This window comes from Lipophrys pholis, assembly GCF_963383615.2.
Source record: "Lipophrys pholis genome assembly, chromosome: 2".
In the NCBI taxonomy this organism is placed as follows: Eukaryota; Metazoa; Chordata; class Actinopteri; order Blenniiformes; family Blenniidae; genus Lipophrys; species Lipophrys pholis.
This window is the reverse complement of record NC_137636.1, coordinates 35,939,712-35,959,596: the sequence shown is the minus strand read 5'-3', so window position 1 is coordinate 35,959,596 and position 19,885 is coordinate 35,939,712. Positions and strand designations below refer to the sequence as shown.

General features: G+C 43.8%; 1 protein-coding gene across 1 annotated transcript in view; it reads left to right on the top strand.

Moving 5' to 3' along the window:
• The window catches only part of LOC308125541 (protein kinase C-binding protein NELL1-like), a 430,629-nt gene that overhangs the window by 144,532 nt on the left and 266,212 nt on the right, over positions 1-19,885 (top strand). The window contains exons 6-7 of the mRNA XM_080489392.1: positions 3,421-3,493; positions 4,010-4,092. Of these exons, the coding sequence (XP_080345518.1) occupies positions 3,421-3,493; positions 4,010-4,092 (156 nt within the window). The remainder of the gene's footprint in view (positions 1-3,420; positions 3,494-4,009; positions 4,093-19,885) is intronic.

Genomic DNA, 19,885 nt, shown 5'->3' with positions numbered 1-19,885 from the left:
TAGTACTGTATATGTGAGCATGTCTTTGCCTGTGTGCGAGTGTGTTTAAGAAAGTGAGGAGGAAGAGGGAAGATATATTTTATGACTTTAGTTCATATTACCTACTGATCATTGACAGTGATGTGTGGTCAGGGCTCCTATATTACACCACTGGGACAGACATCTGTGATCTACACCTTCATTTCCATTCTGACTGACACTGACAATCTCTTCTTCACCATCCACTGCTCACAACGGCCTGTGTGTGTGTGTGTGTGTGTGTGTGTGTGTGTGTGTGTGTGTGTGTGTGTGTGTGTGTGTGTGTGTGTGTGTGTGTGTGTGTGTGTGTGTGTGTGTGTGTGTGTGTGTGTGTGTGCGCGCGCGCGCGCACGCTCACAGGCGAGAGAAAGCGAGGCGGTGTGTTTGTTCTCAATCTGTGCTGCGAGCCTGTTCGCCCCAAGGCCCCCGCTCCGTGTCTCTGTGAGGGAAGAAAGGCAGGTGTTGCTTGCTGCATCCAGCCCAGCCGAATGCACCGTAAATGGATTTCACATCCACATAAAGCAGCAGTGATGATGCAGATTGTGCTGGAGGTGGTGAATTCTAATGTCCTTCCAGCATGTTTTCAGTAACCACTTGGCACCAATGCGGAAGTTTTATTACCCCCTTGACTGTGTGTGTGTGTGCGTGTGTGCGTGTGTGCGTGCATGTGTGCGTGCGTGCATGTGTGTTGGTGTCCTGGTGTTTTACAAGTCCCCCCCCCCCTGAAAATGGTTTCTCGTGGTCATCATGAACCTCTGTTTGCCAGCCGTGCAACTAGAGATATCCTGTCATTCAGAGTGATTGACACGCAGCCTGTTAAAAGAGAAAACTCAGTTATGTGCCTTTTACTTGGGGTCCGTGTGAAGTCATTTTAGCTGGGAGTGGATGCTGCATGCTTGGTGTGGAATTGGTGGGCTTGACCAATCCAAAACAAATTTATTGTTTATTTCATTCAATGCCCTGGCCAGCTCAGTTGGTAGAGCATGAGACTCACAATCTCAAGATAGAGGGTTCATGTCCCACGCCGGGCGCCACCTTCCCGTGGGCTCACCACCTGCAGGAAAGGTTCTTAATTGGTGCAATGTGATCTGGGTGACGGTGCTCAGACTGCCACCCCCGTGACCTGGAAATGGACAAGAGGGAGAAAATGGATGGATTTCATTCAATGCCATGAGTCGGCTGTATTCCTTAAAATGCATGTTTTGTTGGTAGTGGCAGAAAGCTGCAGTCACTGGAGAAAACTCATCAAAGCCAGTGATTCCCAACCCCTACAGTATACGGCTGGGCAGCAAAGATTCATGGGGGGGTCACGGAGCCCTCTTGATTTGAAGAGGTTTATCAGTTCTTTATGTCTTAAAAAGAGATGAGTTTGTATTTGATTCATTCATGTCACCAAATGATTATATTTAAGCAGTCAGCAGTGGGAGAAAAACTGGTGGAGCATCAGGTAAAGAGGAAAAAGACCAGGTCAAAAAGAAAAAGCGTAAACCAAGAGAGTTAGATAGACCAGTGCTTTTCAACCACACCAGTGTGCCGTGAGAAATCGTCAGGTGTGCCGTGGAAAATTGTCCAATTTCATTTAATTGGTTACAAAAATTAGTCACTGGCAGTGATTTGATATTGTTGAGCTCCTGAAAAGCGAACATGGAGCCCCAGAGTGGTTATAGAGAAGAAAAAAATACAAAAAATAACGTGTGGGAACGATATAATAAGTCGCTCCTTGAAGTTAATAATACGAGGGAACAGGATTATTTAATCCGCGTTCACGGAGCCGCGGCTCTCAAGATGCTGCAGAGCTCCTCCTGTCAGTCAGCTGCGTCAGATTTTTTTAAAATTTAGAAGCAGTATTCCATTGTCGTTTTTTTTTTTTCCACACTTTTCATACTAACATTATTATAACTAACGTCACATCCAGGTCTTGTTTCACAGTCTGACCGCCGGCTGAGGAGCTGCAGCCGCTGAGCAAGGCAGTGTGCGGCTGCATTGTGCTCCTCTCTGAGACGCTCCAATATTATTTTATAACCACAGAACTTCTTAATAATGAATACTTTTGGTTCATCAGCAACTAAAAACAAACTACACACTTCTGTAAATGAAAGCTTGGATTTTATAGGCATAAAATGAGACTTTTAACGGCTTCATGTGAAAGAGAACTTTAATCAGTGTGTTTACGTAGGTTGCCATTGAAAACAGCTTTCAGAGCTGCGTTCTATCATTCTACACCTCCATTCTTCTCCATGTTGAAGAATTTGATTCAGACACACCCAGAAATAAAGTGAAACAAACAGAAATTCTAAATTTAATGCCGAAATGTTGAAAAATAAGACCCTCTTTTCCCTCTATGGCCACTCCGGGGCTCCGGACTAAAACAAGACGGACGTGGAAAAAACACCAATAGAGACGAGAAGAGACGTAATGTCTTCTGGCTCTTTGGTGCATCTGAGATTCAGGACAAACTAGATCGAGCGACCCGGACTAAACCAATGAATACAGTCCGTCTCCTGGTTCCTGTATGAGCGCTGTCACCGCCAAATTGTTGAAATCAGTGACGTTTCACGTTTTGGAGTGACGCAGTGACGTAGCTCTCACTTGGCTCCGCTAACGGTGGAAAAAGAACCGGTTCTTTGGCTCATATAAGAACTGGCTCTGGCACCGGCTCTGAACTAGAACTTGGTTCTTTTTGGTGGAAAAGCCCTAAGAGAAAACTAACTAAGGACAATAACACACTGTATTTCACATGTAGTCCCCCTACTAGCTCAGTTGGTAGAGCATGAGACTCATGATCTCAAGGTAGACGGTTCATGTCCCATGCCAAGCGCCACCTTCCCGTGGGCTCACCACCTGCAGGAAGGTTCTTAATAGGTGCAATGTGATCTGGGTCACAGTGCTCAGACTGCCACCCCTGCAAAACGGATAACTGGGATGGATGGATGGATGGATGGATGGATGGATGGATGGATGGCTTTCACGTGTAGTGTGGTATGCAGTTCCTTGTAATAGTACAAGGTTTGATGGTGGACGGGTTTGCCTCAGTTTACAATCGTAAACATTTGGGTATTTTAAGAATTTGGAAACAATGTAAGAAATTGAGGACTTGCAAGCATTACACCGAAAGAATCCATCAAATTCAAACCAAAAATACATTTGCTGCTTTGTCAGGATCAACCAGTTGTGATGAATCTATTCATTTGAATGAGCTTTTAGCAGGGAGCTTCTATCAACCTAGTAGAAGCCTGGTTATTGCTAATGAGCACTAGTCAGCATGCCGACACACCACCTGAGCATCGTCATGTTTGTTTGCAGATCTTTAGCAGGCTGAGCATTTTGTTTTGCTCAGTGTTTAAAGAGTCATACTATTTGACTGATAGTGATAACACATACCCTGTGTTCTTCCTTTCCCAGGGTGTTATTCAGGATGTGAAGCTGATTTTCGCACCCAACGGCTACATCACTCAGTGTCCCAACCTCAACCGCAGTAAGTGTCCTAACAAATCCGCCTCACACAATGTTTTAAACTCAAACAACAAAGTGGAAAAGATAAAGGAAATTAAATTAAATTAAAGAATGTATCCAACTGTGTGTGTTTGCCATTGTTAAACAGGATTTCAATGGGCTATAGAAAAGCTTTTTTTTGGGGGGGCGAGGGGATCTGTGAAAGGCTTTGTCTTCACACACAAAACGTATTTTGTCCAGTGTTTCCTCCAGTGCTGTCTTCATTATGCTGCATTTCAGATTGAGTCTAGCCAATTTTCCCTCGCTGTCAAACAGAAGACAGGGGGTTTCCACTTTGCTGCTGTCAGTGATCAATAAGGCAATCACACCTTGGGGCTTTGTCATTGATACTGGAGCAGGAATCAAAACCTATCCCACAGTGCACATAGACACGTGGCCTGATTTCTTTGTGTCCCTTCTTTTTTCCTGTTCATCTAAATTATTTTCCCCACGCTCTTCCCTCCTTCCTTCTTTCGGTGCTTCCTGTTCCTCCATTGAGCCTGTCCGACCTGCAGCGATTTCCTGAGTCTGGTCCAAGGCATCATGGACCTCCAAGACCTGCTCGCAAAGATGACCTTAAAGGTAAGAGCATTAGAGTGACGGGTTGGATTTAATGTTCTAACAACCGAGGAAAATGTACGACGGCTCCGGAATACACAGAAACATTGTGCAGATTGAAAAGATGATTGCATAAAATCATGCATGAAACCCACAATGGGTCCGACGGTCCGGATAAGATGTCCAGCTGCAGCGCCCACAGTATTTGTGTAATACTTTGACGCTGGTCTGAGTGACCGAGAACAGACGCCGTGTCAGTTCTCTTTGGGTGACAACGCCAAGCTGTCAGATCAGGTGAAGACAGAAGGCGGGAAAGTAGCAGAAGGATGAAGGTTTATGAGCGAACAGTGTTTGGTTTGAATACGTCACAGACATTGGAGTCATCAGCTGACACTTCATGACAGGCACTGCCTGTTCAAATTGGATTATGAGACAAACAAATGGTTTTGTTTGTTTTGGTAGTTTTAAGTCAGCCCTTCACAAGTGTCTTAAAGACAAAAAGTATTGTCAAAGGGAATCAAACAATTCCTGATTGCGAGGACTTTTTTTTAATAGTATAACAACAAGATATAAAAAATAAAAAAAAACAAGCATGTGTGCAAGAATTGATAGAAAAATATTTTATGACGTTGCTTCTTCAGTTTTTGAAGAAATTTGATGCCAAAGGTTTAATCAAAGAGGATTATACGTGTGCACACACACACACACACACACACACAAACAATTGAAATACTATCTTTGTGGACCTTTCTCATTTATCCCTCCAACCCTTGATCGGAACTTTGATTGTCCCTCAAACTAAGTTTAGACTTAATGGGCATTCATATGCATTCAACCATAGAGTATTTTTATGGTTGAATGCATGATAGTCTAATAATGTCTTCTTCTTTTTTTCATCCCCATAAGCTTGACAAACCACAGTAATATGACTGACGCACACTGAGTACATACAGAGGTCAGAAGGTATCAGAAAGAGTGACTGCATTGGAAGGAGGCCACCTGGACCAATAGGAAATAGCACTGACCTTCTCCCCGACTTAACATCTGCATTAACTATGTACCGTGTGTGATGACCTCTGTGTGTATATATGATGGAGTATGCCCATGAGCGAACACTATCAGGCGGGAGTGGATGGAGCAAGGACGTCTCAGTGGGCGACTTGAGCAATGGGATCATTTTTGGTGTAAATAAGGAGGAGATGAAGACCGTTAGCCCACCGCTGCGTCAGCGGCTCCTCCGTCACACGAGCGCGGCTCGACCTGTTGTCACCTGACCTCACTCGACGCACAGGGCCCAGCGGGGAGGATGCACTCATCTACAACACTAAATGGCTTCTTTGCCTCCGTGCTGCAGGAAATAGAGCAATTCTGCACGAAGCGTATATTTGCTGGGATCTGATTGCGTGATGCAGGATGTCAAGGCGATGTGATGGCACACTTTGCTCCTTTGTGTGTAGATTAGCATTGTTTTCTTGTATCACACCTGCGTCTCTGTTAACAAAAACGAAAGCATACTTCAATGGCAGGAATCTGCAATGAATGACTTGTGATATCGTCAGACCTGCATAGTGGAAGACAGTTACTAGTTGCATCTTTCATCTCATATTTTACTTGTCAACAAAAATAAAAAGGGTCTAAATACTTGTTTTGTTTTTTTTCTTATTTAATTTTGGAAGTAAAAAATTAGATAATGGGTCCATATAATTAATTCTGCTGATTTAATTCCTCCGCATCTTGTAAAGGAAAAGCCTCCTCTCTGCTTTAGCATTTGAACGCACCAGGATGAGTCAGAGAATTATGAACCAATCAGGTGCCGCTTTTCAAAACGTATCTCCCACATGGTATCAATTGACCAATCACGTCACTCGTTACTGGGTGTAATACAAACCGGAAGTCAGCTGTGGTTATGTACACAAGCCGAGAATTTGCAGAAGAAATATGAATTCAGGCAAAATTAGACGGTGACAAATAGTGTTGGCCATTATACACATATTCTAGACAACTTTAAGCAACACGTCCGCTATTTCTTCGGTTGTATTTTCCGAAAATTTACCATCCAAATGATGGCTGGACGGCTCGCTGCCTAAAAATATGATAGAGCGTAATCATTAATGGCATTTAGAGACAAACATCTTTCAGATTGCTGTCAAGAGGATTACGTTAAACACCATTAAGTTGTTTCTCATGCCGCAAACAAGAGTTTCGTGAAATAGTACGAAAAGAAACAGGTTGAATCAGAATCAGAATCATTTTTATTGTCATTGTAGAAGTACAAGTACAAGTACAATGAAATGACATATAAAGCTTGAGACAACAAGAGGTGAGAAGAGGAGTGACAGTATTAGCATCATGCAGCAGGCTGTAGAGTCTGCAGCAATGCAATTGTATTCATTTATGACAAAAGTGAAAAACAACAACCCTGAAAGGAATTATGACTGCACTACTAATATGATAAAAGTAATCAGTTACTTCTACGTCACTGCAAGTGGCTTTACGGTAACAAGCTGCTAATACGATGAATCAAACACTGTTTACTTCTAGTTTAAAATCTGACTTAAATCCAAGATATAGCAACTCGTGTTTGTTATTGTAGCTCCCCTTGTAGAAGTGTTTCTATTTTCCGTTCCTCTTCTTTTAATTCAGCATTCAAGTATCTGCATTTTCATGATTTTTGATTATGCGAGAAGTCCATCCTTTACATAATGAACACCATCAAAACAGTAGAATAGCATCCTCCAGATTTCTTCTTTTAGGCCCCATTTACACGACAACGTTTCAAGTGACAACACCTTATCCGTTAAAATAAAGGAGTCAACAATGTACTTACCATGCTGGACCACAGGAGGGTGCTGTTGCTTGATTTTGTCATGAAACCACACAGATGTGTGCAATGAATCATACGCTATAAACATGTAGAAAATGGAGAGAACCCGACATCCGTATGGACTGATGACGCATCCGATGCTATCAGGGAGAGTCTCAACTATTAAACTACTGATCTGGACGATAAAACTAGAATACGGACCGCGATTCATACCACTACGGGTCCGCCATGTTTGTTTACAACTGGATGAGCAGAAGGAAGGAGAGAGAGGTGAGAGATACACATGCGCAGTAACAGGCTCTGTAGCCTCCATCAGTCTCTGCAGGAGGGAATGACAACCGTGAAAGAATCTTTCCACCTTGGGAGCCGGTATAAAACATTTGCGGATAAACTGGATCTGCACACTTGGTGTCGTGTAAACGGACCCCCCAAAAGTGAAGAGAATTTTGCGGATACACTCGTATTGGTTGTCGTGTAAACGGGGCCTTACTCATCCAACAAATTAGACTAACAAATCCCTTTTTCGCATTACCTCAAGAAGCATTTCTAAGACTGATTAAGTTGATTGAAAGTTGGCAAGTCAAAAAAAAAAGCTTTGTCTTCACAGCGGAACAAGCTTTAGGAATCTCTTCACTGTGATGTGAACTAATGAGTAGAAATACATGCAGAGAGCAACACAGGCACAAGAGTAGTTCAAAACTGAGGCCATGTTTACACGTACCCACGTATTTAAAAACTGTGATAATTCTCTGCGTTTGGGCCTTGCTTTTACACATAAACGCAGCAACGAGTCTTCACAAATGATGATTCCTGAAATCTCCGGCCACAGTGCAGATTTTGAAAAACTCAGTGTCTTCGTTTGAATCTAAATAGGGGTAGGCGGATGTTTATGTCACAATTCATGACATCATGGGTTTGTTTTTCCAGGATTCTGAATGGTTATCATGGTGAAGGGAAACTTCAGCTGACTTGAAAAGAGTGAGAAAAAGAACTTGCTTCGACGATGCTTCTTTGTTTTGGTTAAAAATGTTTAATATCGAATCAGGTGGCATCAAAAAACTCCCAGACAGATGACATGAGTCGGGGTGAGAGAAGCTGGCTTCCAATCTGCTACTCTGCCAGCACAAAGGCTTTGGTCAGTTATATAGTAACCAGAGAGACCACACACAATTTGCATATTCGCATATTCTAATATACCATAATGATCTCATAACATCTGACTTAGTTTGAGAGGATTCCTCTATCCTTCAGTCCCCCTCACAAGATGGGCTGTGACCTCACATATGACCTGGTCTGACCTATAGGCACCAACCAGCATTCCAAGGAGACGGCATGATATAATACTAAGCAAAGAGTAACACACAGAGAAAATATAAGGAAACATAAGAAGATCATTTACCATAATGGCTTCATGCTTCTCGTTACACTGCTCCCTACTGGTTTGGTTGCTCACAGTAGCTCTGAACCAGGTGTATATGTGGGTCCACTGGCACTTTCACATTAGGGCTGCACAATGTATCACACATTTGTCAACCTAATTAATAGAAATATCTGGAAAGCTTCAGCTGTGTTTTCCATTCAGTGTGGATTTATACTTACTTAAATATGGTGACATGCAATCAGATGGAGTCCTACTTGGTGTTGTTAGCAACGTTGGACTCGGGGTCTTTCTGAAGAGCACTTGTGTATAGACCGGGCAAGAAGGGGGAAACTAGAAACAAACATTTCAAGTGAAAATATATTGTTTTTGTGTTTTTGTCATGAACATTCAAGAATAATATTGAAAATTTTGTTTACATCATAACATTTTCAAAACAAAGTCCTTTTAAACAGAAACGGCAGGAACATTGAAAATGATGTTATTTTCATGATGTGACACGAGTGGGTGCTGTTCTTTGTTTCGTTGATGAACCCATACACACACGAGTGCAGACAACATTACGCTATAAACATTAACAATGGGAGTACACATATATTCGTATGGATAGACAAACAAGTTGCATTGTTACGGGTGACTCTCAATTGTAAAACTATCAAGTCCCCGGGAAAAATGGATGTATGCGCATGCGCGAGCAGCATTTCAAAAAGGTCACATTTTCTCCTGCTTCCACGGAGTCGGAGTCGGATCGTTTTCAAAAAGTTCCGCTTTGGAAGCCATTTTCAAAAAGTTTTGTTTTCAGCGCTCCGCAACTCTGAACAGGATAAGCGGTGTAGCAGATGGATGAGTGGTGTTTTCAGTGCCGTTGGGCGTCGTTGTCATTTAATCGGAATAGTTTTCTGTTTTCACTCAAAAAAAGTTGTTGCATAATGGGGGTTTCATAAATATTAAAAAAACGGTAATCACAGAGCCCAGGATAAGGAAGTTGAAATAAAATCAATAGATGATAACATGAACATGAAACAAGCTCAAACTTACACAAGGCTATAAAAAGAAAAAGGAAAAATCTATTGCTTTTTTTGTTTTGCTCTCTGAGCTATCAAACTAAGTCCCAGTTTGTGTTTGTCAACAAATATAATAATTACTAAATTAGGAACAGCACACTTCTAGATTAGAGAAGACATGTAATTCAATTCTCCTTGGTTCAAAACAATAGACTTATTAAAATCTCTGTAACATATCCTCCAGATCAAGACAAATATAAACAACAACAAAAAAGGATAAGTGCATCTTTTCCCTTGACTTCCTCTGTTTGGACTTTGTCTTCAGCTGTTACTTTATTATTTCACATCTCTCAGCCTCATGTCTCAACTCTAGGCGATACATGCCTATTAAGGCTCTGACTCCTTTGTGCAGCATCAAGGTGCCATTTGATGCTGGCGTTGTACAGCGAAGGTATTCCTCCGCGGTGCCCCGAGGCAGCCTCCAGCCTTTGAAAATGCATTTCAAACATTTTGTTTAGGGCTTTGACAGGACACATCTCCACTATGCACAGCGCTCATAGCTCTCAAAGGACCAGCCAAGACTTCTTTAAATGAAGTAAGAAAAAAAATAAATAAAAGCCTCAGTGACATCCGGCAATCCTCTAATCACTCCTCTGGTTTTGACACTGAAGCTGGGCGGCTCTCAGAGGAGCAGGATGGAGGCAGGAGGCAGATCGGCAGACCCATTTTAAGAGTTTTAAGTGGGCCTACCATTTCTGAGTTGACCTCGGTTGCTGGGATCGGTTGGACCTCTTTGAATCCTCCCACCTCCCAACCTTTGAAACACAACTCTGATTATTTGTACGTAAATCAGACGGCACTTTCTGGCAGCTCACTCCTACTCAAAGCCTTTTTATGAATATCGTGGGCTTATTGTCTTTGTGACAGTTGAGTGTAGCTTCTGGATGGACAGGGAAAAAAAGGCCACAATAAAGCTCATTTTCAAAATCAAAGAAATATTTATTGTCTTTAATTTCATGCCTGCTGCTGTGTTTTCTTCGATGTTTGTGTGTATGTTCACCTTTTTTTTTTTTTAAATGCTGACGCACTTGACAGAACCATAAAAAGACAGAAATGCCTAAAAGTTGATGTCAGTGAGTACTTTCTTCCAGGTGTATTCGCAGGCTGGGCTCACATATGGAGTTCCCTTTAAAAATAAAAATAAACATTTTTTTTTGAAGATTTAGTTAAGCTCAGGGTGCAGATCCTGGAAGGGATAAGAAGGATAGACCCCCTCTGGTGTTTGTATCCTTACCTTTTGCTTACATAATCTTGCCTGCAGAGTGTGTTTAAAACTATTTCACCTTCAGACTCGACCAAAGACGTGAGCCAGCATGTTTCTGAATAGATGCATCTTCAAATCAAAGTAAAGCACAGCTCTCACTACCTCACACACTGAAAGTGAAACTCAGGCCTGTTTTCAAGTGAAAACGCAAAACTTTCGATGCGTTTTGGATGTCCGTTGGCACAGAAACGGTACCTGGAGCCACTGAAAATGCAACCTTTTGAAAACACCTCTCAATGTGTAACTTTTCAAAAGCACTCTGACTCTGTTTGCATGTAAACAGGAGATGTTTTTCTGCTTTTCCTGCCGTGAGCCTCTTTTGATAAACACTCATCACTGCACACCAAGAACAATTAATTTCAATTCAATTGAACTTTATTTATACGGCAACAAATACAACACAGTCATTTCTAGGGGCTTTTTACAGAGAGAAACCCAACAGATCCACATGAGCAAGCATAAGAGACTGTGGAAAGGTGGAAAGGAAGAAATCCCTTGAGCAAGAAGAAAATATAATTATGCAATATATATAGTCTATGTTTAAGCATACCCTCACATATTTATCAACATACACACACACACACACACACACACACACACACACACACACACACACACACACACACACACACACACACACACACACACACACACACACACACACACACACACCTCATATATTTAATAAACATGCTTGAGAAGGGGTATGAAGAAGTTAACTTATCAAATCCTACCCCTTCTCCAATATGTAATAATTGTATTTTAAAATTCTGTTTCTGTATTAAGAATAGTTAGTATTATATATGCAAATGTATGCATTTGTTATCTAATATAGATGACTTATATACACACACTTATACACACACACATCCAATATTCACACAAGTACATATTTACCACACACACACACACAGACAGACAGACAGACAGACAGACAGACAGACAGACAGACAGACAGACACACACACACACACACACACACACACACACACACACACACACACACACACACACACACACACACACACACACACAAATTGTTGTGGAGAACCTCTGATTGAGTCGTCAAGCCTTGACAATGTTGCTGTGGTCAAACTCACTCATATCCTTAAACTTTTCCTCAACGCATCACGTTTGAAGATGAAATGTTCAATTCCGACCTGATATATCCCACGCACACACTGGCGCTAGCTATGAAAAATATCAGTGTTATTCTCTTCCCTTGCCCCATCAGTGATCATAATGTTACAGAGCACCAGGGTATAATCCAGCTGCCAAACTGCTGCTGAGGATTGTTTGGTAGAATACCACACAGCGTGTGATGTGCATTTTACATGCGGTGTGTGTCACGCCAGGTGCACATTATACACAGCTTTCTTTATGAAAGGTACACACTGTTTTTCACAAGTCATATACATTACGTATTGGTTTCTTGCATAAATGCTCACAATTTGAAATTGTTTCATCACCTTCTACCTAGACAAAGCTTCCCACTTGAGGCTGGGCATGACCTCACATAGAACTTTATTTACACGACAGCGAAAACGAGTGTAACCGCAAAGCTTCCTTCACATTTGGGGGGGTTCGTGCTGTTGCTCGTTTTTGTAATGAAACCACACAGACATGCAATAGGGAGAGAGAGAGAACAATACGCTATAAACCTTAACAAAACCGAGAGAACCCAACATCCGTATGGACAGATTGGATGCTATTAGAGGTTAATCTCAACTATAAAACTACCAATATGGAGGATAAAACTAGAATATAGACTGGGAGTTAGGCCACTATGGAAGCCACTCTGCTTGTTACTCATACATGAGCAGAACAAACTATTTGGGGTGGCGAAGGTGAGTGTGAACAGTATCAGTGCTCTGTAGCCTCCGCCGGTCTCTCAGGGGGTGAGCGCGAGTGGGAAAGAATAGCCTCGGTTCCACTGCAGTACGTGGCGGAGCGGGACAGTATGGTAAGGCAAAGCGCACCCAGACCCAGCTTTGTTCCGCATCCCACCACAGAGAGTACAGTTACAATGTAGGTGGGGTCGTGAACGCCTCGTAACAGCGCAGGTATATAACGTCATTACGCAAAGGCGAGTGCAGGAAAAAACCGTGGACATCCAAATAAAGCCGTGAGCCTCCGTTCGATGGGACACAGCTTGCAGAACATTCTCATTGCAAACAGCAGCGTCCAGCTCCTGCTGAATATCCTCCTCTCATGTTAAGGCCCATTCATGCTTTGCACATTGTACGTCTGCAGACCGTATGCAGGCCGCGGGTGCGCACAAGATTGTGTGCTTCTGGGCTCGCGGCAGCAGGTGTTCTACACATGCGCATTTGTCCACTCAAAGGTACCACAAGGCGACCAGGCGGGGCAAGAAAAAGTAGGAAGGTATTAGAGCGCGATTACGGTGCAAAACTTGTAAACAACGGACGCTGCCGGCAGTCATCCTCGCTAATGTCCGCTCACTTCGGAAAAAACAGATGAGCTCCAGGCTAATGTAAACCATCTGCACGAGTACAGGAACGCTTCTACCCTGGCGTTTACAGAGACCTGGCTGAATCATGATGTTGACAACTACACACTGCACATCGATGGATTCGGCTCCCGCATCAGGCTCGACCGCGACTGTGACGTCACTGGGAAACAACACAGAGGGGTGTGTTCCTACATTAACCCCTGCTGGTGCTCCACAGCCCACATCAGAGAGAAGCTGTGTACTCCGGACATTGGGCTCCTGGCTTTGTCTCTCCGTCCCGTTTACCTTCCCAGAGAATCCCCCCGACTCTTCTTTGTCCTCGTGAACATCCACCCCACTTTAGCAACAGACCACATCAGGAGTTCCCTGGACAAACTTGAGCAATTATCCGTGAATCCCCCAAATTCATTCTTGGAGATTTTAATCACTGTAATCCCAATAAATCCCTGAAAGGCGTTGTACAGTACATCACATGCTCCACCCGCCTGGGGAAGACACTGGACACATGCTTCGGATCTGTTTCTGACGCCTACAGAGCTGTCACCCTTCGAACCATAGGCTCAGCTAACCACCTCACCATCTTGCTTGTCCCTGCTTACACCCCAGTCATCAGGAAAATCAAGAAGGTGACCTAGACCATGAGACAGTGGACCAGTGAGAGCATAGCCACTCTCCAGGGATGTTTTGAGTCCACCAACTGGAGCACTCTCCTATCCTGCTCTGATGACCTCAACGAACAAGTGGAGGTGGTCTCTTCATGTATCAACTTGTGCGAGGAAAATGTCATCCCCGCCAAGACTGTCACCATTTTCCGAAATAATAAACCCTGGGTCACCAAAGAACTGAAGTTCATCTTTAATAAGAAGAAAGGGGTCTTCTTCTCAGGGACAGAGTTGGAGAAGAAGGGGGTCAACAAAGAGGTCAAGAGGGCCATAAAGATTGCCAAGCTCAGTTAGAAGAACAAAGTGGAGGAGAAGTTTTCTCAGGGAAACCTCCGCTCAGCATGGCAGGGTCTCAGGAGAATGGTTGCGGTGAACACAACCACCAACAGCAACTGTGTTCACATCCCTAGCAGCACCCCAACATCTGTCCCCAACGACCTCAATTCCTTCTACTCCAGATTCGAGACCAACAACTCCACCCAGGTAGCGAACATCAGATCGAACCTCACACCTGGCGACCCCCCATCACCCTCCCCACCATGGACGTTGTAAGAGCCCTGAAGAGGTCTAAGGCCAACAGCACACCTGGAGCTGATCACATCAGTGGTCGTGTCCTCAGACACTGTGCTGACCACTTAGGGAGTGTTTTCCAGAACATGTTCCAGACCTCCATCAGCACTGGAATTGTCCCCAAGTGCTGGAAACACTCCACCATGACCCCAATTCCTAAGAAGAGCCACCCCATGACCCTGAATGACCTCCGCCTGGTGGCGCTCTCCTCCCAGGTGATTAAAGCCATGGAGAGGCTCGTCAAACAACACATCCTCACCCTGACCGACTCACAGCTCGGCCCGCTCCAATTTGCTTATCGAAGACACAGAGGTGTTGATGATCATCGATACCATCCATAAACACTTGGAGCTTCCCCACACATCTGCCGGACTCCTGTTTGCAGACTTCTCTTCCGCCTTTAACACTCTGCAACCCCACATCCTTGCAGAGAGACTCCAGAACTTCAACATGTGCAGTCAGCTAATACTATGGATTTTGGACTTTGTCACGAATCCGGACAAGTCCGGATTAACGATAACCTCTCTAACGTCCTCACTCCCTCCACAGGCTCCCCTCAGGGCTGAGTGCTTTCTCTTCTGCTCTTCATATTGTACACTAACGAGTGCAGATCCACACAACCCAATGGTCACCTGGTGAAGTTTGCTGACGACATAGTTCTCCTGTCCCTCCTATCCGGCTCCTCCCTGCATCACGGACCCACTCTGCAGCAGTTTGTAGAGCGGTGTGACTCTTCCCATCCGGAGCTGAATGTCAGCAAAACCAAGGAGATGATGGTGACCTTCTCCAGCAGCCGCAGGCACCTGGCAGCGGCTGTGACCACCATGATCCATAGTTCACCGGTTGAGACTGTTGAGGAATACAGATACCTGGGTACCATCTTTGACAACCAACTGAGGTTCTCCTCCAACTCTGAAGGGATCCTGAGAAGGTGCCACCAAAGGATGTACCTACTCAGAAAACTGAACTCTTTTTTTGTCAGCAAGAACATCTTACTGACATTCTACTACACATTCATCGAAAGCATCTTGTCTTTCTCCGTGTGCTGCTGGTACCACTCCATCACCCTACAGGACAGGAACCACCTGCACAACATTGTATAGGTGTGTTCAAATATTATTGGACTTCCTGCTCGCCACCTGAGCGCTGTGTGCACGAACAGCAGAAGACATGCGGCCGGTCACGTCACATCCTCAGTGACCCTACACATGCGCTGTCCTCTGCATTTGAGCTGCTCCCATCAGGTCACAGGCTCCGCTGTCCGGCCTGCAAGACCCAGAGTAGGAGAGCAACTTTTGTCCCCAATGCTGTTCTCCTCCTGAACTCAAAGGGGTTACAATAATATGGAATTTTCTTAGTGCAATTTTTTTTAGTGCAATATTGTTTGCGTGCAATTAACCTCTTGACCTGTGCAATATTACAATCTGCTTGCTGTTAAGTAACTAGCCTTCTTATTTTATTTAACTAAATTATTTATTTATTCTCTCTCCTGCCTTTTATGTACCGCTCTTTGCCCACTTAAATTGCCCCCCAGGGATAAATAAGGTTTTTTCTGATTATCTGATTAAACAGATGAAATAGAACTATAAGAACATGTATAACACTATACACTATAAAACACACATGAACTATAAATTATATTAAACACTATATTACAGGTACTCCTCTGTTCTCTCCAAAACGATCCGATGAACCTCAAATTTCACAGCCATCCTCTGCGGTTCAGGGAGCTTCAAAAGCATCTCCCCGATCATGTTCGAGAAATGTTCTTCCCCATGCTGGTTAGCTGTGTTTTGGTCCTTTGTGTTTGGTCCTTTGTGTTTTTTCTATAATTTTACATGTACATAAATTAGACATAATTGATAATATTGGCAAAGCACATGCACTTCTTTGCACATGTACAGTTTATATGCCATCACCTGAACACACGCCAGCCACACACAGAATAGACTGAAACTACAAGCCTCACCAGGCCTAATACTTAGCTACACACTGAAACACATAGTAGTAACATATAATTTGATTTCATTCTATCTGTCTGTCTATCTATCTATCTGTCTGTCTGTCTGTCTGTCTATCTATCTATCTATCTATCTATCTATCTATCTATCTATCTATCTATCTATCTATCTATCTATCTATCTATCTATCTATCTATCTATCTGTCGTCAGAATTTACAATACTAGCAATGGAAATATAGTTCTTTGCATGTCTACAAAACACATACCATCACGTGAACACACAACAGCCTTGCCAGGACTGACCTCTTGTTTTTCATAGTTTTAGGATTTCTAGTTCACATTACTTCTCCAGGAAAGTTGGACTCTGGATTTGTCAAGCATCGGCAGACAGACAACCACTGCAGCCCCTGGATTATTGGTGGGACGACAATTTGACCGCCAGCATCACCGCTCCTCCCTTTCATCTTCCTCTTGGCTTTAACGTACCTGTCTTGGAGGTACTTTCATTTCTGGCGACATACCTGCTCCTCTCTGCCCAGAGTGGAAGATATCTCTCTCCAAGAATTTACAGCCATCTGGCTGTCTTTATAATCCCTCAGTTTAGGATTAAATATACAGTATGCGGATAACAGCGGACCTCCTCGCACAGACGCTCTTCAAAGTTGCTATCCATTGTTGTGTGCTCTGACTACGCATGTGGCGCAATGTGTAGAGACTGGCACATGTGTGGTCCGAGAGCTGTGTTGGCGCGCGCAGGTCGTGCGGTCATAAACTTTGGGCTGCGTGCGCTCAACCGCAGTGGGGCTACAGCGGACCCTGCACAAAGGAGTGTTATGAAGAGGAGTGTCTGCACCTCATCGGCACACCAGGGGGCAGTGTATCGCCAACATTTCAATAAACCAGTTAACTAAACAACCAGTGAGCACAAAGTAGCATATGTAAACAACAATGGGAGAGGTTATGACAGATGAAGAGATATTACTGCTTGTCCAGCATGACCATCACCACTGACCTCCAGCAGATGGATGTGTTGTAGCTCCTCCTTATAGAACCGTACCGATGTGCTAGGTCAGGGGTGCCCAACCTCGGTCCTCGAGAGCCCCTGTCCTGCATGCTTTAGCTCTCTCCCAGTTGCAACACACTGGATTGCAATCAGGGGCTCGTGATTGAGCTTTTTCAAAACCTTGGTGATGACATCATCATTAGATTCAGGTATGCTGAAGTGGGGACAGAACTAAAACATGCAGGACAGGGGCTCTCAAGGACCGAGGTTGGACGCCCCTGTGCTAGGTACTCCAACAGAGGGGTTACAAATAATTGTAACCGTTGTGTACAGTTCTTTCAATACCATCCACAACTAATATCAGTGGGGACGCATGAAAATCCGTCCCGCCCCGTCCCGTCCCGTTCAGCGGTTAGACCACAGCTAAAAGTTCCAATTTGGAAAGCTGGCTTGAAAAAGTCACGGTTGCAGTGGATCTGAGCACTGATGTTGTGTAAACAGACCTGCCAAAAGTGAAAAAGGTTTTGCGGATACACTCGTTATCATTGTCATGTTAACAAGGCCTTAGCCTCTTTACACTTGAGCCCCAGCCCCACCTCACACCTCATCTCTTTAGCCACGGTTCCACTGTTCAGTATGTGCCTGGACGGGGCAGCTTTTCATGCGTCCCCACCTGTGATGCCGGTAACGTGTTAATTAGTAAGTTTGTTCTCTCAAATGACCACTTTTTTCAGTAACGAGTAATCTAAGGCGTTACTATTTCCAAACCAGTAATCAGATTGAAGGTACCTGGTGGTTTTGTTAACTAGTGTATTGAAATGTCTGCGCGCGACACTGACCCTTAGTGTTCCAACGAGGTGCAGACGGCTGTTGGGATTTATGGTTGGTTATTAGCATTAAATTACTGTAAGTAATAGATTACTGAAAGTAATAAATCACTGGAAGTAATTTATGAAAAATTTTAATTATTAATGGAATTAAATGATCATTTACTCATTAACTCCTAATTGAGTAATTACTTAATAAAGGGGGGAAAATGAATAAATTATCAAAAATAATTTATTAATAAAAAATGTTTTATTAATTCGCATAAATTTGTTATTTATGTATTAATAATAAATCGGGGCACCACCAGATAAACTGGAAATAGCTAATACCAAAATATCAGTCTCGTTTGTAAAAAGTTTATTTAAGTTAGTTAATATTTCTGCATAAAATATAACAATATTAAATAGAATGGAAGGTGTGAGATCCGAGCCTGTTACAAATCAGTGAATTGTCAACAATAAATACACAATAATCACCAAAAAGCGTTTAATTCAGCTAACAGGCGTTTATTCATAAAAATGTATTAATTCATAAATAATTCGGAAATCATCTCATAAATCAACACATTCAAATAGCAAACGACATCTAACACGGAGATCTAATCTATTAAACAGCAAACACTATATACAAAGAGTGTGTGTGTGTCTGTGTGTCTGTGTGTGTGTGTGTGTGGTCTGGAGTGAGTGGGTGTAATGACCTCGAACGTCCACCAGGTGGAGGCAGACGTCGGCTGGTCAATGCGGTGACTGTAACGACCACAAGGGGCATGCGGCGGCGCGCAGAGGGAGAGCGCAATGACTTGATGTGTCCACCAGGTGGATGTCAAGAGGGATTGTGATGACCCACGCGACCACTAGAGGCGTTTGACTCGCTCTTTCTGGGGACACGGCGGTTGCTCAGCGGCCAGATAAACAAGACGTCTCGGAGCGAGGCAGTCTACCGAGGGCGTAACGAACGGGCGGTTCCGTTGGCCCGGTTCTGAGCACCGGTGTCCTAAGTGGAGGTCGGGACCTGAAGTTAGAACTCTTGTGATCAAGGCAGATCTGCTCTGCAGCAGATAACATGCAGTTGTGTGTGTGACCTTATCTTGATTAGATAAGAGGAGAGCAGGGCTGCGAGGAGATCTGGGTTAGTGAAGAAGGGGGGAGAATGAGAGAGGATGAATACAAGAGAAAGACAGAGAATTCTGACGACGCTTGGTTCTGAACCCTGGCTCCTCCACACAGAGCTCCCAGTGGGCCTGGAGCTCACTTGGACCTCTGGTTCTGAGGTGGAAAACCAGAGTCCTGGACTTGGTTGGTGCGTGTGAACACGCGTACACAAACATATGACACACTGCATTTTCAACAGAACATCATTCTAACTATTCTCTGACCAGACAAAAGCTTTCTCACCATAGTTCTTTGGTGCTGGTTCTGTGTGGCAGCGGTAACTGGTTGTTACCGGGTCTGAATTCAGAGGCCTGGCTTCAGCTGCAGGAGTGGACAGCTGAGAGGATGATTTTGGAGAAGAGGAGACGATGGCTCTGGTCTCCAGAATCCCCCAAAAAGGCAATAATAGAGGAATCAGAAGATGTAGTCCGAACTGGGTCCTTCTCGTCCAGCGGGCTGGTGTTGGTTCTGTCTCTTTGTTTCTGCTTGGTGCTCTCTAATACCATCCTGAGGAGGGCGAGACATGTCTCTCCCTCGATGGTCAGATTGAAAAGCAGAGAGATTTGGTAGGAGAAGTTTCACCCAGGCTAGAATTTCGGACCGCTGTGGTGTTCGGGTCGGATTCGAACATCCTCATT